At 52.5% G+C, this 26,034-nt stretch overlaps 10 protein-coding genes across 10 annotated transcripts; 5 read left to right on the forward strand and 5 right to left on the reverse strand.

The window, feature by feature from the left end:
* Positions 1 to 115: 115 nt before the first annotated feature.
* Positions 116 to 2,068, reverse strand: LDX57_008147 (uncharacterized protein; the record flags this gene model as incomplete). The annotated part of the gene is made up of 1 exon (XM_046089871.1): positions 116 to 2,068. One exon carries the CDS (start codon positions 2,066 to 2,068, stop codon positions 116 to 118), a length of 1,953 nt encoding a protein of 650 aa, XP_045945843.1.
* A 236-nt stretch (positions 2,069 to 2,304) lies between these two features.
* Positions 2,305 to 3,618, forward strand: LDX57_008148 (COP9 signalosome complex subunit 6; the record flags this gene model as incomplete). Its single annotated transcript, XM_046089872.1, has 3 exons — positions 2,305 to 2,575; positions 2,643 to 3,119; positions 3,176 to 3,618. 3 exons carry the CDS (start codon positions 2,305 to 2,307, stop codon positions 3,616 to 3,618), a joined length of 1,191 nt encoding a protein of 396 aa, XP_045945844.1.
* A 568-nt stretch (positions 3,619 to 4,186) lies between these two features.
* Positions 4,187 to 6,271, reverse strand: LDX57_008149 (uncharacterized protein; the record flags this gene model as incomplete). The annotated part of the gene is made up of 6 exons (XM_046089873.1): positions 4,187 to 5,116; positions 5,185 to 5,334; positions 5,401 to 5,526; positions 5,612 to 5,909; positions 6,004 to 6,154; positions 6,229 to 6,271. 6 exons carry the CDS (start codon positions 6,269 to 6,271, stop codon positions 4,187 to 4,189), a joined length of 1,698 nt encoding a protein of 565 aa, XP_045945845.1.
* Positions 6,272 to 7,344: 1,073 nt separating this feature from the next.
* LDX57_008150 (SAP domain protein) lies at positions 7,345 to 9,222 on the reverse strand (the record flags this gene model as incomplete). Its single annotated transcript, XM_046089874.1, has 1 exon — positions 7,345 to 9,222. The coding sequence occupies one exon, from the start codon at positions 9,220 to 9,222 to the stop codon at positions 7,345 to 7,347; it is 1,878 nt and encodes a 625-aa protein (XP_045945846.1).
* Positions 9,223 to 9,962: 740 nt separating this feature from the next.
* On the reverse strand, positions 9,963 to 10,752 carry LDX57_008151 (putative 2-haloalkanoic acid dehalogenase; the record flags this gene model as incomplete). Its single annotated transcript, XM_046089875.1, has 2 exons — positions 9,963 to 10,083; positions 10,157 to 10,752. The coding sequence occupies 2 exons, from the start codon at positions 10,750 to 10,752 to the stop codon at positions 9,963 to 9,965; spliced, it is 717 nt and encodes a 238-aa protein (XP_045945847.1).
* A 4,198-nt stretch (positions 10,753 to 14,950) lies between these two features.
* Positions 14,951 to 15,745, forward strand: LDX57_008152 (isocitrate lyase/PEP mutase family protein; the record flags this gene model as incomplete). Its single annotated transcript, XM_046089876.1, has 1 exon — positions 14,951 to 15,745. The coding sequence occupies one exon, from the start codon at positions 14,951 to 14,953 to the stop codon at positions 15,743 to 15,745; it is 795 nt and encodes a 264-aa protein (XP_045945848.1).
* Positions 15,746 to 15,962: 217 nt separating this feature from the next.
* Positions 15,963 to 17,564, forward strand: LDX57_008153 (NAD(P)/FAD-dependent oxidoreductase; the record flags this gene model as incomplete). The annotated part of the gene is made up of 4 exons (XM_046089877.1): positions 15,963 to 16,272; positions 16,328 to 16,617; positions 16,676 to 17,249; positions 17,308 to 17,564. The coding sequence occupies 4 exons, from the start codon at positions 15,963 to 15,965 to the stop codon at positions 17,562 to 17,564; spliced, it is 1,431 nt and encodes a 476-aa protein (XP_045945849.1).
* Positions 17,565 to 18,090: 526 nt separating this feature from the next.
* Positions 18,091 to 19,621, forward strand: met2 (homoserine O-acetyltransferase; the record flags this gene model as incomplete). Its single annotated transcript, XM_046089878.1, has 3 exons — positions 18,091 to 18,097; positions 18,122 to 18,512; positions 18,565 to 19,621. The coding sequence occupies 3 exons, from the start codon at positions 18,091 to 18,093 to the stop codon at positions 19,619 to 19,621; spliced, it is 1,455 nt and encodes a 484-aa protein (XP_045945850.1).
* A 1,351-nt stretch (positions 19,622 to 20,972) lies between these two features.
* LDX57_008155 (uncharacterized protein) lies at positions 20,973 to 23,844 on the forward strand. Its single transcript, XM_046089879.1, has 2 exons — positions 20,973 to 22,145; positions 22,200 to 23,844. The coding sequence occupies exons 1-2, from the start codon at positions 22,071 to 22,073 to the stop codon at positions 23,430 to 23,432; spliced, it is 1,308 nt and encodes a 435-aa protein (XP_045945851.1). The 5' UTR covers positions 20,973 to 22,070; the 3' UTR covers positions 23,433 to 23,844.
* Positions 23,845 to 24,606: 762 nt separating this feature from the next.
* Positions 24,607 to 25,260, reverse strand: LDX57_008156 (uncharacterized protein; the record flags this gene model as incomplete). Its single annotated transcript, XM_046089880.1, has 1 exon — positions 24,607 to 25,260. One exon carries the CDS (start codon positions 25,258 to 25,260, stop codon positions 24,607 to 24,609), a length of 654 nt encoding a protein of 217 aa, XP_045945852.1.
* Between the last annotated feature and the right edge of the window lie 774 nt (positions 25,261 to 26,034).

Below are 26,034 nucleotides of genomic sequence, written 5' to 3' on the forward strand. Positions count from 1 at the left end.
CATAGTTTAACGTCACGTCATGATATTTGATTCAATAGAAAAGGTATCCGAATAGAAACAATAAAGAAGAAACACTGTTGGAATCACAAATGTCCCGCAGTAAGTCACATCCACCTCACGAATTAACAGTCTCCACCCGACTTCCGTTTTGTGTGACAGGTCCCCACGGTCCTTCGTTAACTCGCTGCTTCAGTGTTCGCACAATGTCCTCGAACCCTGGCACTTCTCCGTTCATATCATTGAGTCCCTCATATAGAGCCACCAGAACCTCATATTTCGCGGTAGCAACCTTCCACACGACATTTTGCGGATCTGCAGCTCCGCCGCCGACGAACTCGGCGTACGAGCGGGGTGGTTTGAACAGATACGGTAGCAGTGTGGTCAGTGCCGGCGGTGTCAGTGCTGCCCATACACCTGTCGCAGGCAGAACTCCTTGCGTAGCGGGCGAGAGATTGCCTAGGCCTTGCTCCGATGGGAGTTGATACCGGGTCGTTCCAGGGACTGACGAGATCACGTCGCCGGACAATTCCTGCCAGTTGGCGGTGATGATGCTCTTCATGAACGAGATTGCCGCGAGGGAAACGTCCTTCATGGCCAACAGATCTGCCGCGGCTACGATGTCCGTCCAGAAATTAGCACGATGGTTCAAGTACATAAAGTACAGGGCCCGCGCTGCGGCGGCTTCTTTGTGCCAGTCCGTGGCGGTTTGGCCGGACGTGTTCAGCTCCATGGAATCGGCCAGGTCCAGTTTCGGAGGCCCATGAAGGATCTTGCTCAATGCATCTAATGCCTCCTTGTTGGCCGGACTGGAGGGTAGCGCAAGTACGGGGTTCAACCCTTGCCTGCTGGCCTCAACTAGCATCACGCGAGGAAGACAGGACAGCACATTCAACTGTCCACTCGGTACGGGCCCATGCGCCCACTGCGCCGACGAGATCGCCACCGATGCTGAAATGCGAGACAAGATTTGGTTCAGCAAGCTTTGAGGGTTCTGTAAGAAATGATTAGGGTACAATTCAGCATACTGCGCCACGTAGGCCATGATCGGCCCGCACAGGTAATTCAGGTCCACGGGGTCGAGTTTCGATTCATCCAAATAGTAGCTTAGGAGGGTAGAATGCAGGTTATGAGCAATGAGGAAGTCGAGAGCGGGAGAGGAAAAGGTGGATGCCGACTGGACGAATGTGCGTGCCGTCAAACCGGGGGCATCGATCTCTAGGAGCTCATAGAAGAAGTTCAGTAACGTCATGTGCATCAGCACATCATTCTGCTCGACCATCTGGCAGGCGGCAAAATGCAAAAGACTTTGACTGTTGTACTTGGCCTCAACCTCCGGCACCTGAGAGCTGGAGATGATGTCCCATCGCAGCCGACCCGCTTTGACCAGGAAGCCCATCAGCCGGCCCTGGGCCAATGTCTTCTCGCGTTTCGGCAGACTGCCGGGACCGTTGTCGCTCAAACAGCAGAACGAGAACAGACGACCGTAGACTTCTTTATCGGTGAACAGTCTCCGCCACATGAGGCCCTGTCCTCCTCCGGCCTCGTCACCTTCATGAGTGATCCCATTCTCCAATGGACTGGCTAGATCGATCTCCAAAAGAGCCCATATCGCATCCAGGGCGGCTTGCGCGACGGCCGTTGACGAGGTCGACAGCCACAGGTCGACGAGAGAAGCAACCAATTCGGAATCCCCGGCGACAATCGCGGCGTCACTGGGGACCTTGCCCGCTTTACTCAGCAACGAAAGGGCCAGTAAGTTGATAGGTGGCGACGGGGCTTTGAATCCCGCGACGAAGTCAATAGGAGGGTCGACGGAGCGGAGCTCGGTGAAGCTAAAGTAAGCCGTAGCCTTGATTCCCAGGGTGGTGATGGGAGTCGGATCCTCCTGGAGGACCGGCAACAGCTGCGATATCTGAGTGAGAAGGGTGGCGGGGACTTTGCGGTCCGTAGTCTCTGTCAGCTCCAACTTTAGCTTGTCAAGTAGGGTGTGGTCCAGAGGAGTAGTCGGATCATTCTGGATCTGTTGGAGATGAAGCTTCACCTCGTCGTACGAAGAAGGGACCGCCATGTTGCCCGACGTCTACAGGAATTGATGAGGAAAGAAGTCCAGGAAGTTGAAGAGCGCCTTCGACGGCGGGGAAGCCGAGGGGGAATGCAAACAAGACAAACCAAACAACGGCCGCTTCTCCGCTCCGCCTTGGAGGCATCTGCAGCTCACTTCACTGCTTTGCTTCAAACCCGTCAGATCTTCTTCCCCTTTTTATTTTCTTCTTCTTGATTAGCCTGTCTTTCTGCTGGACCATCATGGAGGAGCAGCGCAGTTCTCTCCTCTCTCAGAAATCCTCGGACTCGGGACTCCACATCCAGCTCCATCCGCTGATACTCCTCACTATCTCCGACCACATCACTCGTCATGCGGCACGAGGTCAACAAGGTCCGATTATCGGGGCCCTACTAGGGCAGCAGAATGGACGTCAAATTACTTTGGAGCATGCGTTTGAGTGTATCGTGGTGGAGGGCCCGAACGGCGAGGCACAGCTATCGCAGGAATGGTTCATTGAGCGAGTGAAGCAGCGTACGGAACCCCCATGACCGACTGGCCTATATATCGTTCACTTTCACTAACAATGTGTTACAAACAGTTAAGGATGTTCACAAAGTTCCCGCCCTCGACCTCGTCGGCTGGTGGTCAACAGCCCCTCCATCGGGCCCCGACGAGTCCCATCTCCCCATCCATCGGCAGATCCTCCAAGACCACAATGAATCCGCCGTGTTCCTCGCCTTCCATCCGTCCCAGGTGCAGGGGGCGTCTTCTAGCGGTGGGAAACTGCCGCTGACAATCTACGAGAGCGTGTATGAGGGAGAGAACGCCGCGGATGGCGGCAAGGCTATGCAAGTGGATGGCGAAGAACAGTCGCTGAACATTCGATTCCGGGAACTACCGTACTTTGTCGAAACCGGAGAGGCCGAGATGATTGGGATCGACACCGTTGCTCGAAGTGCGACGAATGCTGCTCCGATTGAGTCGAGTACCGGCGGTACCGGCGAGTCGCAGAAGAAGCAATCTCGCAGCAAAGAGCAAACGGACATCCACGTGCTTTCCCAGGAGGATGAAGAACGTAAGCATACCCCCTCTTACATAACCACACCCCCCCGCAGCTAACACCCGACACAGTCATCGCCAACCTGAACACCCGCATCAACGCAATCCGAGCCCTCGAGTCCCGAATCTCCCTCATCAAATCCTACCTCTCCAGCATCTCCACTCAAGAACCAAGCTCCGAAAACCCGGCCTCCTCCGCCCCCAAACCCTCCGCAGTCCTCTCGCACCCCATCCTCCGCAACATCAACTCCCTCCTTTCGCATCTCTCGCTTCTCAGCCCGCAAGAACAAAGCGCCTTCTCCGCCGAGGTCCTCGCCCAGAGCAATGACGTCCACCTCGTCGCTCTCCTCGGCCAACTGAGCCAGAGCATCAGCGACATGCGCGAACTCGGCAGAAAAGCCGCCATCATGAACAATGTGCGCCGGAATATGCTCTCGAGGAAAACGCAACTCGCCGTGCAGAATCGGTTCGATGATGACTTTTTCGCTTCCCGGGATGGCATCGCGCATGGGTAGGTTAGGCATGGTCGTTAGGACGGGTTAGTCTCACTGCCACATGGCAAGTAAGGTGATGCTAGAGCGAGAAGTCTAGATGAGCTTCGAAAATGACTGGCGTTGGGTGTCCCTAGAGCAGGAATTTGATTTTTGATTATGATGAGAAATGAAAGATCCAATATAATGCCTCATATGCTGGATTGAATGTCGTTCACTCCGTATCGATCCTCTGTCTAACCGAACAATATAACAGTGAAAATCCCGACGAAATTCTAACGAAAAGCTTTCAATCAGAGATAGGAAAGAAAGAAAGTGCAAGAGGCAATCCACCCATGATATCATTGAAGTATATACAAGAAGCAAAAGAACAGAAAAGGGGAATCCCAAGACATAGATAAAACAGGGTATAGACAACCAAAATAACCAGCAAGCAATACATAAAACGAAGAAACTAACGGTAAGTTCGTCTCGACCATAAGAGGGATCTCATCCCATCCGTTCCCGTATAATCCATCAATCAATGAATCAATCAACCTAGACTCTAAGATCTAGGCTAGTCAGAACCGGAAAAGGCTAAGCCTAGCCAGTACTATGAGTGAGGATATCGTTGAATGTAAGGATCACTATCGTGATGTTGCGGAGGCGGGCGGTATGAGTCCGGGAGAGGAATGGGAGCTTGTTCTTGTAGCTCATCGGAGGGGTATGGAGTGGTGTTGGTGTTGATGGTGATAGCAGGGGGGTGGTTATGAGATGTGAGATTCTGGCTCGGTAGTTGACTGTTCGGGTGCTGATCAACGGGGGAATGATCGAGCGCCGATTCCTCCGGCATCATGTTCATGTAAGGATTGTGAAATCTGTCTTCGTAGGGTGAGTACGGCTGCGGAGAGTGCATGCCCGGTTCAAGCAGAGAGATGGCGCTGAGCCGGTTATGGTTGTAAAAGCGGCTATCGGTTTCCTCGTAGCCCGGCGGCATCATGGTGTCCGTCGGAGAGTGAGAGGCAGGATTAGGCTGCGCGTGGGACAGGAGCCCGTCGTCTTCATCGTCGGGCGAGGTGCCATATCGACCGGTAGTGGTGGTGCGACGACCGCCAGCGATCGAGGCCCCGGCCCCGGCTGTCGTGATGGGGACGCCGCCGTTGGAACTGAGACCGATTCCTTCGCTGGAGGTCTGGTAGCTGGGGTCCATGGTGCGTCTCTTGCGACCCACGAAGAGCCATCGGAGACTCCGGGCCACGGACCGAATGAGATCCATCGGATTAAAGGTGTCACCGAGAGCGCGCAATCCAAACCGGCCACCCTGATACGTCGCCTTGCCGTTTCCGTAAAAGTCGGTGACCTCGGCTGGGTGAGGATTTTGGAGGGAATACGGTTGCCATGCGAAGGACCACAGGTGCAGAACCGCGAAGATGGCCATTTCCATGGAGACCAAGAAATTGGGCAGTCCCACTTTCAGGTCACTGGCGTGAAGCTTCTTGGTCGCTTTGATGGCCCCGGCGGAGAAGAGAAAGGATATCATAATCTGCGCGATAGCATGAGCCGAGGCTTTGTAAAACAATGATATGAATTAAAGTCGTGTCTCTGACTTACCCCTTGCCAGAAGGAAAGGAAAATCACCAGCTTGATGGAGAGAATCTTCAAGAATGGTCGATGTTGGCTAATGTCGTCCTTGACCTGGATATAGAACTGGATCAGACAGTACATAGCGATACTGACGGCGATACACTCGACAGCCATCACCTATCAAATCAAAGTCCAGTTAACAGGGTTCCACGCTGGGAAGGAGAGTCACAGAGAAAGACATACCCAGATATGCGCGAACTTCGGATTCAGCGTTTCCTCACAATAGACATTGCCCTTTTGCGAAAGCACCGCGGCGATAGTCATGAGCACGCGCAAAAGACAATACTGGAAGACACCAACCCAGACAACCTGTTCAACAATTCCTGATTAGCCTCCCGTCGACAAGTCGCCATACACAATGCGACCGCAAGGCTAGGCAACCGGGTTCTCTTACGTTAAACCAGGTCAGCCCGCTCCGCGGCGTGCGCCAGATTCCATGCTCCCCGCCCCAGACTTTCTGTAGCCAGTTCATCGGCCAGACCCATGGCTTGGGCTCGATTCCGCGAAAATAATCCTTTTGACTATGGAGGTCCGGCGCGATGTAGTGGCAGAGAAGGGCGAAGAAGGCGGCGATCGTAAAAGCTTCGTAGCAGTCGCCGAGCACGCTGAAATAGACGCTTTTCTTGTAGTAATAGGTTCCGAGCCATGAGACGAGGGAGTAGACAGGGATCATGAGAAGAATGCGGATGACACTGGTATCGCCAGAGATTTGTTAGTCCAGCGCGACAATGGGCACAGGAAAGGAGTCGGCGATCGGATAACTGAAAGAAGAAAAGGAGAACTCACTGGCGTTGTTCTGTGGGTTTGCTGTAGTGAGTGGCATGGCACATAATCAAAAAGAATGAAATGCAGGCCCCGGTGAGAGCGAAAGCTCCTCCGGCAATCAAGCAGAGAGTGTGAAAAGTGAGGCCGCCATCCCACAATTCTACCTCATGAACTGCTCACAACGAAAGACCGGTCAGTCAGTCAAATTTATCCCGCGGGGAACGGACTTCGCAAAGAGCGGCGTACTGGTCTCATTTTCTACCGTCGAATTACACTGTGGCCAGCCCATTCTAGCGGCAAAGAGGGAGGCCGAAGATGGTGGTGACAGGCCTCAAGGAGAGTGGTGTTTAAGAGTTTTTGGGGGGGAAGGGAAAGATCGTCGGGACGCGGAATTAATGATTCAGATGGATGAAAAGGCAGCATATAACAAGAATAAAGGAATTAGATTCAATGGCGTTGGGGCGATCGCTATCTTATCCACTAGTCGAGTCTTGTCCCGGAGCGGATCAGCCCCTGGATCCAACGTTGTCTTTCCCTGGGTTCTTGGGTTCCTGGGACCTGGGTTCTTGAGTTCTTTAGGGAAATGGTGCTTTTTAGTTTGCCCCTGACGATTGGCGCTATTCTATTTTCCCACTGGCGTGAGCACTGAGTCGTCCTCAGGTTTAGGGTAGTTGCGTCAACCACCGGCTTGGCGACAAAGCAGAGGACATGGATGGATGAAAGACATACTTGAGACAGTTAAGGCAGGGCTGTGTTTGGAACTTTGGATCGGGTGAGACCAGCATCGATGGCTGAAATTAGAAACAAACGAAATGCAAAACGTGGCGGTGTTGATTGAAGAGGAGAAAAAGCATCCGGAGGCATTTGACGGGTGGACGGAAGCTGCTGCGCCTCAGGAACCACCTTTCAGCCCTAACAGAGGGACAGCAGGACGTTTATTCGACGACTCTCCATGCCACAGACAAGGCAAGAGAAAAGCCAAGCTTTGGACAAGACTTGACAAGCATTCTGCAGGAACTAACCAGGGTGTCAATCCTGTCTATCTTTTTTACCCTCAAAGGAACGTTCCCATTGCACGGAACTTCAGGTCATATAAGTACATCCATCCATCCCTTGTATCTTACTTACAGTTGCCTCGACATAATCCAGTTGTTGCTTTTTTAGTCTCTCAAATAAATTCCGTTTAAATCCCCAAGATACACCCGATCCGCCCTCATAGATCAAAGTAACCATGCCCAAACTGCAACCCCCCTTAGACTCTAAGTGTCGAATTCGAGGGAAAGGATGTAGATAGAAAAGAAAGAAAGGAAAAACCAAGAAAGAAAGATAAGAATACATGATAAAGGTACATCGACATAGAGATCAATGATATCGGCCGCGTCGATCATCTCTCCATGAATCGCCAAATCCACGACCTCGTCCCCGTCCGCGACCGCCTCGACCGCGACCACCTCGAGGGTTGAAGTCTGGACCGTGATCAACGAACAAATCTCCATCCTCGAAGGTGATGCGTCGAGGTTCATCGCCTCCGCGACGCGGAAATGAGCCCTTTCGAAGAAGATCGTCGAATCGGTCTAAACGGCGGTCGGCTACCGATCGCGGAACGGGGAGATAGTAGAGCTTAGGCTTGGTAGTTGTGGACATGAAAAGATCATCAAGCGGTTTGAAGCCCTGCCCAGGCCGAGGCTTGCTGTCGGCTTCGCTGTGACCGCTCGGACGTCGGCTGGGATCGCCCATCTCCGCTCGAGGTCCTGTAGGTGGAGGACGAGAGAATTCGGCCGGCTCGCGACCGCGTGGGGCTTGGGGTGCAGCGCTGCGAGGATCGATCTCCTCCAAGACTGCCTCGACACCGTCCTCCGTTCGGTCATACTTCACTTCCCACCGGGGTGGAGGGCCGCCGCGTCGTCGGGATCCTTCCTCCAGGTCGATCCATTCCTGCAGCTTGTTCTCCGGGATGAAATCGACAAAGAGAGTTTTGCGATTGCGTTCGTTGGGCCAAACGGTGTTGTGAAGTGCGGCACGAACTCGGGAAGCCGCAGAGACACTGACGAAGCTTACAAAGCAGTGCGTTTTGATGGAGTCGAGATAGAAATCCGTGATCATGTCGGGATCCTGGGAGCCCCCGGGAGGGGAGGCCAGGGTGAGTAGGTGACTTTTGAGGGCGTTCGGCTGGAGCGGGCGCATGAGACCATCCACATAAAGTGCTGAGGTGGCCGCATGCTTCGCCGGTTCGACCGTGTCGTCGTCCATTGCATCCTCCGGGGGAGGTGATGCCGCGCGAGGTTCGGGCTCCGGGGCGGCGAAAAGGCCTTTGAAGCGAACATCTTGTTTTGCCGGGGCATCTTTTTTCGTAGTTTCTTCGGGAACAGACTCGTTGGGCTTTTCGCCTTGAGCTTCATTTTGGACTGGTGAGGGTTTATGCTCGGGCTCTGCGTCGCCACTCTTATCGGCTGCCTCTTGCGCGGGAACATCTCCGTCCGGCTGGGCGCCCTCGTCGACATCCATCGAGTCCTTGTCTTCCGGTAGGGTAACTTTAGGTTCTTCATTTTCCGCCTTTGCCTTTTTGTGCGCCAGCGCTTCGGGGGTAGGAATGGGACTCTGGCTGCGGCGTTTGCGTTTGCGACGATCCTCTAGAACTTCCTCGGGAGCTAGAGGTGTAGACAAACCCGTGTTCGCCTCCGAGATCTGGGGGACGGCCGACGCGACAGCTTCTGTAGCCTTGGGCTGCTGTGTTTCTTCCTCTGCGGCTGGCTGCTGGGCATCGGTGCTCCCGGGAGCCTGCTCAACCGGGTGCGCCGAAGCTTCACGTTCATCTTCTTGAGGAGCTTGAGCTTCAGGAGCTTCAGGAGCTTGAGGCGGCTGCTCGGCGGTTCGATCGGCAGCTGGTAGCTCTTCGGGAGCTTTGTCCTCAGCTGGTGGCTCACCATTCTGTTGCTGTGCCTCCTCTGGTTGTACCTGTTCTTGAGGGGGTTCTTCAGGTTTGGGATCGTGGGACTCGGTCGTGTCGTTTGCTGTCGGCTCCGGTGCTTCTTGCTGTGGTTCGACCGGTTGCGCGTCCTCCTGAGGCGTATCTTGCGCGTCGACAGGCGCCTCACTCACGGGCTCACTCTCACCTTTCGCATCCTCCTCCAGCAGCCTATCAATGAAGTTCTGTTTAACTCTGAGGCCGGTCTGCGGAATGCCGCGCCGCTTCAGCTCGGCCTTCAAATCGGTCACCTTCCATTTCGAGTAGTCGGCCATTGTGAAGGTTAGTGCGCGCGATTGGGACGTGGGACCATGTAGGAAGAACGGGGTGTTGTATGGGGGTTTAAGCGGGGATCGAGTCGGTCATTGTTCGCGATGCGATGCCCCTGCGGTCGGACGAGCCCAAGTCTTTCCTCGACGGAAATGATGTAGTGCGCTAGACCGTCTGGAGTTAGCGTATCCACGATGTAGCCTGTTCTGGTTTAGTGTGTCATGGGAGGAACTTGTGTTAATAATCAGTCTGTATGCGGTTAGACCAGCCTAATCTGGTTAGGCTTCCATGTGCTGTTCCCTTTGCCTGGAGGGCCTTACACTGTCCATAACCCAAATATCTATCTTTTGTGCCCGGGGGCTTGCCAAAGCGTTCCTGAATGATTCGCCAGAACACAGCATGTGGTGACTGCAGAGAGTCAAGCAGATCTCGCTCTCGGGGGAGTAGATATTTGTATGATCTCCATAGTAGACTCTCCAGTCTTGATAACTCGATACATCTTATTGATCCTGTTTATCTTTCTGCATGTGTGAATTTTCAGGATGACCATTATGCAAACAAAGAACACGGTAAATCTCACAAAATCTGACATTATATATATAGTATCCCAGTTTGTCCATAGACATCAGGCGTGCGTCATTACTCTTCTGATTCCAAGGCTCAACGAAACACTATATCGACAGAAATGTCTCGAGACACTTGAATGCCTGCAAATTTGGACCAACATACAGTCCATACCTACACTCTATGAAGCAGAAATAATTTGCGCCGCCAACTCCGGCAACGAGTCCGCCGTAACATCCATCTCGCCAAAGATCTCCGAGCACGACTCCTTCTCCCAAGCCGTGCAATACGCACCTCGGAAACTGCCAGAAGGTTAGCCTTAGTATATCGAGACCACAAAGCCAAGCATGACAAGACAAGAACAAAAGAACTCACCCCGCAGTCTTCGCCGCCGAAACATCCCACATGTGCGCTGCCGCGAACCACAACACCTCAGACTGATCAAACCTCCTCATCACCTGCTGATATGCTTCCAACGCCGGCTTCGCCAACTGCCCCTTATCACACGACACGAAATTCTCCACAGGCATATCAATGCCACTGCTGAGAAAGTATCCCCTCACCCGACTCACATCCCCCGTCGTGAAGCACCACACGGTGAACCCCGCGTCCCGCAAGCTCTGGATTGCGTGATCCGCGCCTTCACGTGGCTGCAATTGGTGATAGCTCCTGATCAGAAATTCCTTATCTTCGTCCGACGCGAAAGACCGCGGATCAGGAATCCCGGCGAACCCGAGCGTGCGGTAGAAGATGGCACCGAAGATGGCGAGGAAGGGTTGGTAGCGATGCGACATAGATAGGTAAGCGTATTCGCGCTCTGCGGCTTCCATCCAGGCGTAGCCGAAGAGTTTGGGTTGGATGCAGTGCGCGTGGAGTCGCGATCCGAGGCGGGATTCGATGGCGGAGAAGAAGGCGTCGAATGTGAAGCACGTTCCTACGACGTCGAAAACGACGTGCTTGGCGGGAGGCATTTTGCAGGCGTGTTGAATGGTACTGATCATAGGACTTGTACCTGATGGGATGTAGATGCTGGGTAGTACTGTGTAGTAGGTTGAGCTTGTGCTGGGTGGTGCCCGCGCTATTTATCAGTAGTCGAACTGAACCCCGCATTTGAAGAGATGGCGATCTACTTAGAACAGTGTAAGAGACAACTAGAGCCATTCTGCAGGATGACAAAGTACAAGATTACCTACTATACAGCGTATATACAGCCTCTCAGATCGGCTTCAAGTACAACGAGAACCCATACCATCAAATGCCATCATCCAGAAAAGTCCGCCATCCATGGTCAGATAGTCAGATAAAGCCCTAGCATGCCCATTTTCACCATCAAACCAAGGTTCTCCCTATATACTCCGCACCAACAACCACTATCATTGTGACGAAGGGAAAAGACATGGTTCTCTCGTTCAAGTTCGTGACCCTCGACCTGCTTAATACTTTTTTCTATTAGTAAATGCTATGTGGGTCAGATAGTTTGAGAATACACTCGTCATTGCAATGTGCCCAGAGACAATATTTCATCATGCCCTCACCTGATTTAGAACTATTGTTGGAATGGCTCTAAGATCAATAGCCTTTTGATCGATGAGGATGATGATGATAGCAGAAGCTCCCCGCTGACTGTATGTTGTCCGGTCCATTGGGCACTGCGATACATGGGTATGAGGAGAAAAGAGAACATATATTCTGTTTGAGATGAAAAGAAAAGCTTGGAGGAATCATCCTAGGGCTTACTCAGGCATGCAGCCTACATATTGTGTCCTAGCCCTGGCTCACTACACTCATAGGTTAAGGAGATGAAACCGCTCTTAAGGATTCCATTACTTCACAGGTATGAATACAAACCATCGGCAGGGAATCTCACCATATGTTTTCTTTGATATCAGCAGAAAGTCAACAACAAACATAAGAAGCAGTTAGTGAACCATAGAACAAGATACATTCAAAGTGTATGCGAAGAGTGGAATTACGGAGATGAAATAAGCTACACATGACTTACCATATTTCTATCGACTTCCAAGATATGCTTCATTATCTCCAGAGATTTGGTTTGCCGTAGCTATTCCAGGTTGTATGTACTTGCCAAACTGACCTTCACTTCAACACCCTTTCCCTCCATCTCAAAAACTTGCTGCGTATGCTCATCTGAATGATTCCCTCCTTCCTTCATGTTATCGCGGTGATTTTTCTTTCTTGAAGAATGTAGACTGGTGCCTTCCGCAGTAGACCAAGTAAACACATATGCGCTCGAAAGGCCCTTCTTTCCCCCAGAATACACAGCCCTTTCTTCCCTCTTCCCTTATGACGCACTGTTACCATCAGAACCAAGATCTTACTATATGATTTGCTAGAAGTGGGCCACCAATACTTGAGAAATATGTTTACCATTGCGATGTGCTCAGTAGCAATATTTCTCTTTGTGGGATGGTTTTGGACAGCTTTGAGATCAATGATGATTATAGGCGAGGTCTCTGCGCCAACCGAATGATGTCTCATCCACTGTGATGCATCGGTGTGCGAAAAATAGATCGATGTCATGTTTGTATGGGAAATTGCTCAGCTGGCATTCAAGGATAAGGCAAATTGACCGAGAGAGTAATCTCTCCAACTCCCTAGGGAAGATATCTAGTGGGTGGTCATCTCTGAAACAGCTTTATCAGCAGTCTTCGGAAATAGATGAATCTTCTGACCCGTGGAAGACACTCGCGGCTAGCGATGATGTCCTGTCTATGAAACATTGGCTTAACAGGAGCAAAAAGGATTTATCTTCGAAAACTACTGTCCCTCAACCACTGCTGGACGTATTGAAGAGACCCCCAGATTGAACTCTTCTTCCCTGAGGTGCGACAAGAGGGTATGATAGTTACCACAATGTCATACCTTACTACAGGTCATAACATTCAACTCAGAAAGATGAATTGTGTAGAAGAAGGGCTGAGTATCTTAGCACATACATCAGGAAGACGGGACATATCGAATGGTAAGACTTGTTATCAAGAAGCCACCTCTTTGCGAATGCAGCCAACAGAAAAATACAGATCGACACTCACGAGAGCTGGTAACTCAAATGAATGGTCTACCTCTTGCATTAGCAGCAGCAGGCAGCTACTTGTCCCCAAACACTACCAGCTGCCATGGCTACCTCGAGCTTTATAGAAAAGAATGATATAGACTACAAGGAGAAGACCATCAACTACCGTCTTACAAAGGAACATTGGATTCGTGTTGGGCCGTTGCTTTCTGCAAGATGGCTGAAGTTCCAGACGTGTGGATAATTTTACGCCATTGGTCTGGACACGAGAGCCATGATGTCTGGCAGGAGCTTCTTGTCTTCCGGATGTTGACAGTGGCAAAAGACACAATTACCTTCAACAGGGTCATGAAGGTGCTCTGTAGTTATGGCATAGTGGAGATTGGCCCGGATCTAGGAATTGACGGCATTGGCTCTCGCGGATACAATATACACAAGTCCGCTCACGCCTGGTTAGTGCATCATGCTACTGGCCTTTCTTTTTCCGATATGGCCATCAAGGCCGTACAATGCTTTGGGCACAAGACTATACAAAGTGGTCCATATTTTCAAGGCCTGCTTTGTCTTCTTCCTCATGCAAACCGATGCTTTGATCATGCCTTCACCCACAATACATACCACTTCCAGGACATGTCCCTACTACCCATGGACTTACTCGATCTGTCGGGACTTGCAAGGGTATTTTTATACGCAAGCTTCGGCAAGAACCCAGGATACAGTCCATTCCTAGGGATCATGCACTTAGAACGTCCCGGAAAAGTACATTCACAGAAGGCAGAAGAGCTCTTATTGCACATCCTTCGCAAATTTGAAGACATCGAGCTATCCGAACAGATTAACCTAACTGTGGACAGTACAGTCAATCGCATTCTTGCTTCAAGAAAATTTGGTGTTCTCCAATGCTTGCAAATATTATGTGCGCATACGGATGAGTTTGAAAAGAGACAAGACATAACATGAAAAATACTAAAGCTCCACCGTTCGAGAAATGAGCACCGGGAAGCCCGGGCGATGCGAGTACACATTTTCACTAACCACGTCCTCCGATTTATAATGTGTTACGGCCAATACATTCTTTTACTCCTGTGAGTCAAAGTATTTTTTCATATCGTAAAAGAATGGCTGAGGGAAGGCTCGATCAAAATTTGGGTCGATCTTGCGGCCTCCGCCATCATCGGATAATTTTGGAAAGCTTCTTTGGCCGGATGGGGAGACCGACGAAGGAACCTCATCCTGTTTTACCTTTCTTTCACAATATCCGAGGTTCAAATGTGGTCAACCGGTACACATTGCTCTTCCACTTTATTTTGGGTTTGGCCTTTTCTGCAGGTATCTGTGACTATTCCTATTATCTATTACGAGATCATCACTTAGGTAGAAGATATCGGCTCGAAGACACCGGGGCCAGGCCATTCGCATTGCGCCACTGCTATTCTCACACAAGGCCATGCCTGACGAGACTCTGAGGGTTCATATTACTTCATAGATTTCTTAGCAGAGGTGTGTGATTAGGGTTTCGTTATAGTACAAAGAAACAGAGGCCGTTAATTAGAGCGAGGAATCAATCTGCAGACTGTCTGCCTCAGGCTGTCAGGCATCCGGGACATGTCGCAGCCCATGTCGGTTATAAAGGTCTACAGGTATCCTTTTTCGGATTTTCCAGCTGGTCCAACAGTCCCATCGAGACTACTTTGACGGTCATTATTCTTTTGCTCGAGAAGTTTGATACCTTTCCCGGAACTATTCTTCTACATTGAAAGTGGGTCCTCTTGTCATATTTATGTAGGTAGGTATACAACGAACGTGAGATGTAATGGAGTACTGATATTAGTACTTAGAATCGCACTGATTTAGTGGGTAAAGACTGATGTAAATTCCCTGGGCCCAATTTAACGCCAGAAAAGTCATTCAGTCGTGACCGATAATGCTTAGTCGAAAGACGAATGCCGCCTCGCGAGTGGTCAATTTGAGAGCAATGTTTCTCGTATAGTTACTCCGCATCAACGGACAATGACTCAACGCTTCGCTATAAAGACATTGTGATTTCAATCTCCCTCTACCTACTCATACAATCTTCTTTTTTACTCTGTTGCGTACGCTTCCTGTCGAATCAATTTCTAGTTACCTAAATCGCCATGTCCTCCCAAAACGAGCGCGCCATCTACTTCCGCAGCCTGCACACCCCAGGCAACCCGATCGTGCTCAGCAACGTCTACGACGGCGCCACAGCCTCATACATCGCCTCGCACGCATCCACAAAAGCCGTCGCGACGGCCAGCTTCGCCGTGGCCGCCTCGCACGGCGTCGCGGACGAGGCCCTCACGCTCTCGCAGAACTTGGCCTCCGCGCGCGTCATCGCCGCCGTCGTGGCCGCTACATCGCCGCATCTGCCCCTGACCGTGGACGCGCAGGACGGGTACGACGACGTCGCGCACACCATCCGGGAACTGATCGCGCTGGGCGCGGTGGGCTGTAACATCGAAGATGTCGACAACGCGACGGGCGCGCTGCGCTCGCTGCCCGACGCCGTGAGTCGCATCCGCGCGGCGGTCCAGGCTGCCAGCGACGCTGGGGTGCCGGATTTCGTGATCAATGCGCGGACGGACGTGCTGGGGCCCGCGGGGACGGGGAAGGTCGAGGATGCGATCGAGCGGGGCCGGGCGTTCCTGGCCGCGGGCGCGTGTACGGTATTTGTGTGGGGAGGACCCGGGGGAAGGGGGGTGTCGGGCGCCGAGGTTGCGGCGTTGGTGGCGGCATTGGGGGGCCGGGTTAACGTGAAGCTGGGCCTGGGGGAGGGCTACTTGACGGCGCCGGAGTTGAAACGCATCGGCGTGGCGAGGATCAGTCTGGGGCCGGAGTTGTGGCGGGCAGCGATGGGAGCGTTTCGGGAGACGGCGGATCGGTTGTTGGCCGGGATTGCGTATGATTGATCTGATCTAGATTGTGGTTATTATTATTGTGCATGTTTACTCCGTAGTATAACGGAGTACCGTACTTTAGCAATCATTTTGATATGAATCAGCAGATAACAAATGGTGTGATCCACGCGGGGAAGGATTCTAGTCTCAGCCAAGATCACCACGTCATGCTTGTTTACACATCTGTTCCCATCCTTTTGAGACAAAAAATCTCAAGACCCGACCCAGAATGAAAGGAATCGCCGAATCCACCTTTCAACCTATTTCCCCGTCCGAGATGGACTCCCAGCCTCGCCCGCTGCTGCCCGTCGAGAAACCTACTCGGCCTTTCTGGCGCACCGAGCTACACGAACTGGACGAGCTGCGAACAACGCCGGATCTGCCTGAACAGAGCGAGATCGTGATTATCGGGGCCGGCTACGCGGGCGTGACCCTGGCGTACTATCTCTCTAAGCTGCTAGGCGAGCACAATCCCCCGTATCCGGCCATCACCATCCTCGAGGCCCGGCAGATATGCGCCGGCGCAACAGGCCGGAATGGTAAGTGCTCGTGCAATCGGTGCACAGTTCGACCTTCCTAACGATGAATATCTAGGTGGTCATCTACGACCGGACCTGTACGGACATATCCCGACGCATCTGGAGCGACACGGTGCGGAGGCTGCGGCCGAGGTTGCCAACTTCGAAATCGATCACATCAAAGCGCTGAAGGACCTCCTGGTTGAAGAGAACATCGATTGCGACTTGAACATCACTCGGAATATGAACGTCTATTCGACCGAGGCCGCGGGGACGAAGGCGAAAAGCACGGTTGACCTTCTCGCATCCCACGGGCTGAAGTTTGTCGATGATATTCATTACACGTCGGAAAAGAACGCCGAAGGGGTAAGTAGAAGCCCATGATTGTTTGAGAGTGTTTAAACAGTAACCTGACCGCACCAAGGTATCTGGCGTCAAAGGAGCCAAGGCGTGTCTTTCCTACACGGCGGGCACGCTGTGGCCGTACAAGTTCGTATTGGGATTGCTGTCCAAGATCGCCGATTCCCCGGCTGTCAACGTGCAAACGCACACACCCGTAACCTCTGTCGAACAAGACGGTTCCGGACACACTGTGCGCACCCCGCGAGGATCGATCCACGCCAGCAAGGTGGTCTACACCTCCAACGCGTACACTGCCGGCCTACTGCCTGAATACTCGGCCAGCATCATCCCGTGCCGCGGGATCTGCTGCCATATCGCGCTCCCCGAGGGCAAGGAGGCGCCATTCCTTCCTTACTCGTATATTCTCAATATTGCCGACGGGGGGTTCGACAGCTACCTTACCACTCGACCCGACGGAAGCATCGTCGTCGGAGGTGCAGGACACACCTTCCAGCGCGACAAAAGGGAATGGTACAATATGATCGATGACAGCACGCTCATCGAGCCGACCAAGCATTACTACGATGATTACATGCAGCGGACTTTTAGAGGATGGCAGGACAGTGGGGCCTGTGTGAAGGAGATTTGGACGGGGAGTAAGTCGAGACGCGATCAGGCTGAGATAACCATGGCAGTCAAGCTGACGAAAGATAGTTATGGGATATTCCACCGACAGCTGCCCTCATGTTGGCGAGGTCCCGGGCCGACAGGGACAGTATATCTGCGCCGGGTTCAACGGACATGGCATGCCGGTGGTTCTGCTGTCGGCCAAGCGACTGGCCGAGATTATTGAAACAGGGAAAAGCTACGAGGAGGTTCGACTTCCTCGGCTGTTCAAGACAACTGCGGAGAGGTTGCAGAGGGCACGAGAGGGGACGGAGGGAGGGGATATCCTGCATCCTCGGGATTGAGGTCATTGTACGGAGTACATAGTGCATACACACACCGAATACACGAGTATTTACGGAGTCAACAGCCAGAATGCCGATGACGATGACTGTTTCGGAATAAAAGTAGTCAAACCAAGCAAATCAAGCAAACCAAGCAAACGCCAGCCTGCAGAATCAGGCACGCCGACGTCGGCCTGGCAGAGGATCGGCGGCTTCTGATTGGCGCGTCATGACGAATTCGCCAGGGTGGGTCACCGCCTGCGATTTTCGGACTTCTGCCAAAGCTGCACAGTCATCGGCCTCCACAGTTTCTTGTTTCTTCCCTCTTTCTTCTCCTCTGAGTCTCTGAGTCATGGCATTTCATTAAATTCATCCCCTTTCCTCCTTTTCTTTTCTCTTCTTCGCTTTCGTATCCTATCATCTGTCATTGCAATTTATTCAACTGTCCATCTCAATCTCGAATGGCTTCTCATTCCAACGGCGCTGCGGCGCAACTCCGTCAGTATCCCCCCCTTCTTGCCCCGTGCCCCGTCCCCCCGTGCCCCGCATGCCCGGTGAACGGCTACTAAATCCCGTAGAGAGAGTCGAATCGCAACCTGAAAACCCCTACTCAGCTCTCATCACCGACCAGAGCTATGTCGTTGTCCCTTCCTTCACCCTGGAATCCGGCGTGACTCTTCACAATGTCCCCGTGGCGTACACGACGCGCGGCCAATTGTCCCCCGAGGCCGACAACGCCTTGGTCATTTGTCATGCCTTGAGTGGCAGCGCGGATGTGGCGGACTGGTGGGGCCCCCTGCTGGGAGGTCCCGGACAGGCCTTTGATACTTCTCGCTTTTTCGTGATCTGTTTGAACAGCCTGGGCAGTCCCTACGGAAGTGCGAGTGCCGTGACGTACAAGGATGGAAAACCCGAAAATGGACTCTACGGGCCGGAGTTCCCTCTCACGACTGTCCGGGACGATGTAAAGTATGTTTTTCCATTGTCAATCCCGGTCGCGTTGCAGAGCTAACCTGGATAGGATTCACAAAATTGTCCTGGATTACTTGGGTATCCGCCAGATCGCTGCCGTGGTCGGTGGCTCCATGGGTGGCATGCTTACTCTTGAGTATGCCTTCTTTGGCAAAGGCTACGTGCGGGCGATTGTGCCCATCGCGACGTCGCCGCGCCACTCGGCATGGTGCATTAGCTGGGGTGAGGCTCAGCGACAGAGCATCTACAGCGACCCGAAGTACGAGGATGGCTACTATTCGCTCGAGGATCCTCCGATTACCGGCCTGGGTGCCGCCCGGATGTCGGCCCTTCTCACCTACCGCAGTCGGAACTCGTTCGAGTCCCGGTTCGGCCGAAATGTGCCGGATCCTTCTAAGCGCCAGAACATCAACGGCACCGTGAGACAACCCAGCCCGCCCAACGAGCACTGGGCCATCCACAACGATGGACACAAGAGCGGTCGGACCACTCCGAGTGAATCCAACACGCCGGCGACCGCGGCGCAACCCACCGAGATCGAATTCATGGACCCGCAGTTCTCGGGCACTAAGACTTTCAGCAAGTCCCTGGACACCAACACCGACGCTAAGCGCCAGAGACGTCCGCCGACCTACTTCTCGGCCCAGTCGTACCTTCGGTACCAGGGTGAGAAGTTCGTCAAGCGATTTGATGCGAACTGCTACATTGCGGTGACCCGCAAGCTCGACACGCATGACGTGTCTCGACACCGGGCCAGTCCTACGTCGGCGGACCCGGTGAAGGAGGCGCTGTCGCAGATTCAACAGCCAGTCTTGGTCTTGGGAATTGAAAGTGACGGACTCTTCACCTTTGAGGAACAGCAGCAGATTGCCGCAGGCATTCCCGATTCGCGCCTCAAGCGAATTGAGAGTCCCGAAGGCCACGACGCATTCCTTCTCCAGTTTGAGCAGGTCAACCATTACATTCTGGAATTCTTCCGGGAGGTTCTGCCTGACATCATGGCCAAGGCTCCGGCCGACGGGGTGCAAGCGGCGGACCGAGTGAACACGCTAACAAAGAGCAGCACATTCGGCGAGGCTGAGGTGGAAGACATCACCGCCTGGTAAATCCGATCGAGCATACTCGACCAACGCTTGGCGCATTCGTTGCAGCCTTGATTCTACGACCTGATGCTCTGCGGAGTACACGCAGCGGCTCGTCGGGCCGTCTCTCCCCGCGTCGCTCCGCGAGCATCACTAAAACCTTTGGGGAAGTAGCGGTGCAGAACCTTTGTGATTTTACTATTCTAAGCCAGTCCAGAGAGAAGAGCATCCAACTGCCTCTCTCGTCACCTCATTCAACCGGTAAGGCTGTAAAAGAAGCATCCAACTGCTCTCCATCAGATAAGCCCTCCACTGCAGCGCTCTTCTATCAACCAGAAATCCTCAGAGGGGGTGGTGGGCAACCATTTCTTCTAAACAGAAATGATCTTTTCCTCTTCAACAGTATAGATAGATATTAGCGATAGTCTTAAAAAGATTCGATCTTGGAATATTGCAGTGTGCATGTATTGTACTGGAGTGCGCCTGGCCAGCGTTCTTTCCAGTTGATAGTCTCTTGCCATTTACTGAGCGAATCAACGGCTCAACTGTTTGGTTGATCCAGTTCTAGACCACCTTACCTTAAAAGGACCGGCCATTCCAATGGATATAAAGTACCACCGCGACCGCTAATTTCGACATCCCGGTGGAAAAAAAGCAGTGAAACCCACCGCCACCCACACCCTTACGGCTAAACTTTGCTAGGTGCATGAACTAACGTAGCTTGGTAGGGCCGTCCAAGTCTCCGAGCGCACAAAAGTGTATTAATTGACTCCATCCTGCAGTGTAGACGCATAGACACGGCGAGAAGGAGAGCAGGACTTGCTCGGAAGAAAGAAAGGGCCAGAAAAGGGGGCAGTTATTAGATCACCCTGCAGGAATCGGGCTCGAAGGTGAGGGGATACGGATGCAGGAAAGCGACAATCCCTGAGAGGTCAGATTGAGATACTATGCAGCGTGGCTGCATAACTGTGTCGTGTGATGTGGATGCCCTCGTCAACTCCCTGACTGGCCGTCGGGATGCCGCTATGTAACACGGGAGGAGAATAAATCCTTGAAATTTGCAACGCTTCTGCTGCGTACCTGGTCTGGTCGAGGTGATATCACGCGCTTTTTGCAGTGCTCTTTTCCCTCGTCGATTATATATGAGTTGCGAAGCGTCCATGACGTCGAAGGCGTCCTTACTGGCGAGTAAGACGAGTCGATCTTTTTATCCCCCGCATGGCTAGCCCTAATCGAACTACCCCGGAAAGCAGGGAGTCAACCGGTGGGTGATCGGTGATCTGATCTATCACGTCGGGCATCACTCTGCCAACCGCTTTCCATCCCTTGATTCATCCCTGTCCCCTCTGGTTGTCTCTGTTTGTCCCCTTGCGATCAGGTCAGACAATTTGAAACTTAGAGCCAAAATGCTGGGTGGGAAGAGGCTGTAACAGCCGCGAGGGTTTTAAAATCTGGCAGTGGGCAGGGTGTGTACATATGGAGAATTGGAGTCTTGACTGACAATTTGACCCTGGCTGGGGATCACCAGACTGACCGTTGATCCACGATCATCGTTGCCATGAACGGCGTTTCCACCGGCTGAAAACGGTAATCCGATCCTCATCCGTCGTTGTTATCTTGTTGGTCTTGTCCAGTGCGGACCAGTGCAGGGAAAAACGAAGCAAATTAGCAAACTCTCCGGTGCCTGGAAGTTCTGGCCGTCAATAACCTGCAGTATCCCGTGACGCCGTGTGACTTTCTCTCTGTGTCTCTTCCTGTTTTCCTTTTCGTTTTTTTTCTTTTTTTCCCCTTCCCCTGCTGGTCTGCCATTCGCGCCCCTATTCACACTTCTCCATCAACGTCGCTCGTTTGGCTCCACCACCCATTCATGCACTGACTGTGATTCACTCTCTCCACTGGGCCGCCACAGCTGCATCTCATCGTCTCTTTTCCTCTGTGTGTCTCTCCTTACGATACGAGCCGGATTCTCGTCCGCCCCTGGGAGATGCATCTGTCGCATTCGACTGCTCATTGATGACGGTCCTGCTGCCTCTTCTTGAATGCCTCCTTCGTCACCGACCAAGTTGGGTCATCTTTCTCTGGCGACATTCCTTGTTTTGGCCTCGATCATTCCATCGTCATTCTCGATTTAAGCCTCCCCCACATTCCAGGCCATTGCTCCGGTCACCCCAAGCTGTGACAGTCAAAACAACCCACATTCTGTCGACCCTTCTTTCGGCTTTCCTCCTGTCTCTCATTGTATCCTGCCTGTTGGAACTGGCTTCCTGACAGCTATAGATTCTAAATTGCGTTGCATTGTTCGTCTGAAACCAACATATGCCAGAAGCATACCTGAAGTTGGCCGGACAGAGATCGAGTGTGACACGTTCATTATTTGGATCCGGATCCCATTGATCGCCACTCCCATTGGGAAGCCCATCTTTCTCTCTTTCACACCCTCACTTCAATCTCCCAAGTGTCTCCGTCAGACGTCATGGAGCTGCTTCTTTCCAAGAAAACTTCGACTTTGAGGAAGCGGGCATCCCTGTCATTTTTATTCCATTCACAGGTGAGAAAGATTCGCGATGCCACTGTTTGAACCCGTGAGGATTAACAAGGGTAGAAACCCACTTTCGCGATCCTGCAAGAAGGACCGCCTCGCTACTATGACTTTGTTGATACCCCCGTTCTCTTCCGTCCGTCTTCCGCATTCATTGATCGTCAAAAGATCTCTCGTGAGCTGGAGGCAGATATTCGATCTGCCTGCTCATTGCTTGTATATCGCGTTGAGCGAGGTGTGCCCTCGCGGGCCACCAAGCAAATGAGTTCGCTCCCAGAGAAGAGCACAGTTACGTCGGCCGATAAATCGTTTGCGACCAAGCCGCAGATTGAATGCAAATATTCAGGCCCTAATGTCGGCCCCGAGGCAGCGGCCTTGGCCGGGATCCATGATTCAGGCGTCGGGTTGACACAGCAGCCCAGTCGACAGACGATGCGGGTGCTGAAGTCCTCGCAATCCGACAAACCATCAGGCTTAGGGGCGGGATTAAACCCACCTGCCGGCCAGGAACGATGCACCACGTCGTGTTCCGCGCCTGCAGATCCGGTATCCTCGGAGAGAAGGAGCAGCCACCCGTCTGTCAGCAGTCCCAAGCAACCAGAGATGCAATCCATGGCCGGGGTGGCGGCCATCGGTCACCCCCAGGCACCACCAGACCAGGATACGAGGAACTTTCTCGCCGACGACAGCAAATCGCCCTCCCTCGACACTGTCGACAATGGCGCCGATGACGTCGAAGTGTTCCTCAACCCGGACGCGACGCTCATGGCCACCGGCGTGGCCAGCTTTTCGTCCCCCGAGACCTTGCTGAATCTCTCCTCGCCAGATGCGCGGGCATTAGACAACCAACCCAGCCGCTGGTCTCACTCCGCCGGCTCGTGCACCACGCAGGCAGATCCAACGCAAATGATTGGACTCGGCACAACCGCCGTCCCAGACCCCGAACAGCAAGCCGGCATCATCATCGACAGTAACGGATACATGCACGTGATGAGTGCCGAGGAGGAATCCCAGCGTAACATGCACCTGCAGCAAGCGGTCATGGCCAAGATGCAGTCAGGCACAGGGCTCGACCAGACCCGAAGCACTGAGCCCGAGTCCGCAGCCAAACGACCCGACACGTCGACTCAACGGCCACAGTCTCGATTGCATTCCGCGTGGTCTGCCAAGACCAAGAGCACCATATCTAAATGGCGAAGCCGATTCGACGAGCCCCAGTTCGAGAAACCCGCTGGAACGGGCTTCTTCCAGAAGATCGCGACTTTCTTTGGGAAGCGGCGCGCTCAAGCTGTTTAGTCTGCTTGTATCAGCCGTACCTCTTGTTCCATTCCCATGACTTGTACACTTGAACCTTACCTACGACATCTCATTTCTGCAATAACTACGGATCAGTGGACCAGACGTGTCTGGCTCATGTCACTTTGAACCTCACAGCATCCACCATCTAGACGCGGGACTCGTCTCTTACCAGCGAGTAATAGGCTACCAGCCCACGGGTATTAACCCACATCGACGTGACCAGATATTCATATTGATGACCTTTTGTGCTTATTTCTTGATATTTATACCTTACTTTCTCACACCCTTCTATGAGTCCCATGTTTCCTGTATTAGACTTCGGTGTTAGGTAGCGTTAGCTGTGCTAATATGATCTTTTCTTTTTAACACTTGTATCTGCTTCTCCCAAACCCATCGCATCCCTATCCGGCCACTTTCCCGAGCGCTGGCAGACCCCATCTCCGCATCCATTCCGACCCAAGCACTTCCGCTGCCGTGGGCCGTCCATCCGGCCTAAAAGCCAGCATCCCCCTTACCATAGCAAGAAAGGCGCTCTTCTCGTCTTCCCCTATGCCCTCCATTGCGCTCCCCAGCCGCGGGTTCTGTATAGAACCCACGAAGCGAGTACCCAACGGTCTGCCTGCTCCTGCAGCCTTTCTCTTCACCTCCTCCGTAAACCATCTTTCTCGCGAATCCCATGCCCAGCACCACTCGCACGGCAACTTGCCCAGAGCATCTACATGCTCTTTATTCATCTAGTCATCGGACGGATTGAATCCCTCAAACAGTGGTCTTTGTCCCAGTATTTCCCAAATTGTACACGCCAGAGACCATATATCAGAGGGAAAGGACAATGGTTCATGAAAGTAGGTCTCCGGAGGGGCTAGGACAGCTGGTGTGTGGGAATTGAGACGCTCAGTAGTTGTAGTAGTAGTAGTAGTAGTAGACGGCCGAAACGATTCTCCAAAATCCGTGACGAGTACCCGAGCTTCGGGGAGAGTTACAAGCTCGCTTTCTTTCCCCAGCCAGATGGGCACCACGCCGTGAGGAGGGACACTATTGGAGAGCGGCTTGCCGTCTAGACGCACAAATGGCTCGAAATTGGGTGGGCCGTACCTTTGGTATATCTCTGGAGGGGAGAGCTCGTTGATGCTTTTTGATAAGCGGAACATGATGTTTCCTGTGTGGGGATCTATGAATCATAATCGTTAATAGAGGGCACACTTCTGAAGCCGGCGAGATTAAGATCCCCATGATGGGTATACATACCAGCGTGAACAACCCCTTGACGATGTAGAAAAGCGACCGCTTGTATGAGTTGGGCCGCAATCGCCCGGGCCACAGGAATTGTGAAAAGCCTGGTATACGAAGCATCTTTCGCCTCTGCCAGAGACATCATTCCCGGCTCTGTCACTAGACATGTGTGGTTTCCATTCGGCCCATCAAGGGTGAACGTATCCAACACTCGAGGGATCAGCTGTCCCTCGTCGTTTGGTTCCGAGAGTGCTGGTGCTAGGGTATCGAGGATGTTACGCTCCGGCGAATCTGCCTCGGCAATAACAATTTTGATGGCGACGTATTTCTCCAGATTGGTATCTCCTGCTAACCAGGTTGTTGAGTACGTGCGAAAGCCAAGCTTATGAACCACGTCATATCGGCCGTTTAGACGGTCACCGATAGATAAGTAAGGGGTGATATCTTCCCGGGCGATAACGCTCGGGCTTTTCGATGTCCTCGAAAGGCATGTATTCCACAATTGGAGCACATGCTTTGAGGATGCGTAGGAAGCGATAGAGAATTTACGATGATGAGTAGTGACAATATTTCTTCCATGGGCTGGTGACATTAGGCGTGAAAACCTAATAAGATGCGGCGCAGTGACAAATGAAAGCCACGAATCATACAAAATTGCCTGCCTTCGAAGATGGAAGAAAAACATGGCCATGACAAACCACCGATGATATACCAAGGAGGCAGGCAGAGAGGTGTGGGAGAACTTCACAAGGGGGTAGGGATCTGGGGTAGGCAAGGAATGGAAGACCCCACTTGTTCTTGGTTTACTGGAACTACGCACACTTCTCTCATACAAGCAGCAACACTCGAGTCCGCAACACAGGCCATCGAGTGAATGGCTATGACTCAGGCTAAGTATTTACGAGTACGGACCGTCTAGGACCACCAACTTGAACCTGCGTTAGAAGCTCATGCTGAGAAAACAATCAAATTTGGGAATAGGGTTACCAATGCGTCAATTTTCCGGTGACTTCTAGTTACAGGTATACTCCCCTACTTTGCTTCAGTTAACGTCTCCTCATTTTCTCGTGTCCTCTGCTTGCATAATTCATATGCCACTGTACAGCTTTGATCGGCGTTTACTCCGCCTGTGCTTTTGTGTCGAAGGGTAGCCCTCAGCGTGAAACGCAGTCGAAACGGGTAATCCGAGACGGACGGCGAGTCTGGACGCAGCAGGCGACAACTAGAACACCAGTCAAACGGCAAGAAACTGGGTTTCAGTGTGTCTGGGTTCGGGAGATTCAGATACAGATCCTCGACAAGCTGAATCCGAAAGCCATCTGCACTTAACGTGTCTCTCTCCGTATCGGCCGCCTGCCTCACACAC

This window comes from Aspergillus melleus (genome assembly GCF_016097325.1).
Source record: "Aspergillus melleus strain CBS 546.65 chromosome Unknown contig4, whole genome shotgun sequence".
In the NCBI taxonomy this organism is placed as follows: domain Eukaryota; kingdom Fungi; phylum Ascomycota; class Eurotiomycetes; order Eurotiales; family Aspergillaceae; genus Aspergillus; species Aspergillus melleus.

Bases quoted from the DNA above. Each gene is read 5' to 3' on its own strand.
- LDX57_008155 (XM_046089879.1), top strand. From the start codon at position 22,071: ATGGAGCTGCTTCTTTCCAAGAAAACTTCGACTTTGAGGAAGCGGGCA. The intron at 22,146-22,199 runs GTGAGAAAGATT...TAACAAGGGTAG, and splicing joins CATTTTTATTCCATTCACAG to AAACCCACTTTCGCGATCCT.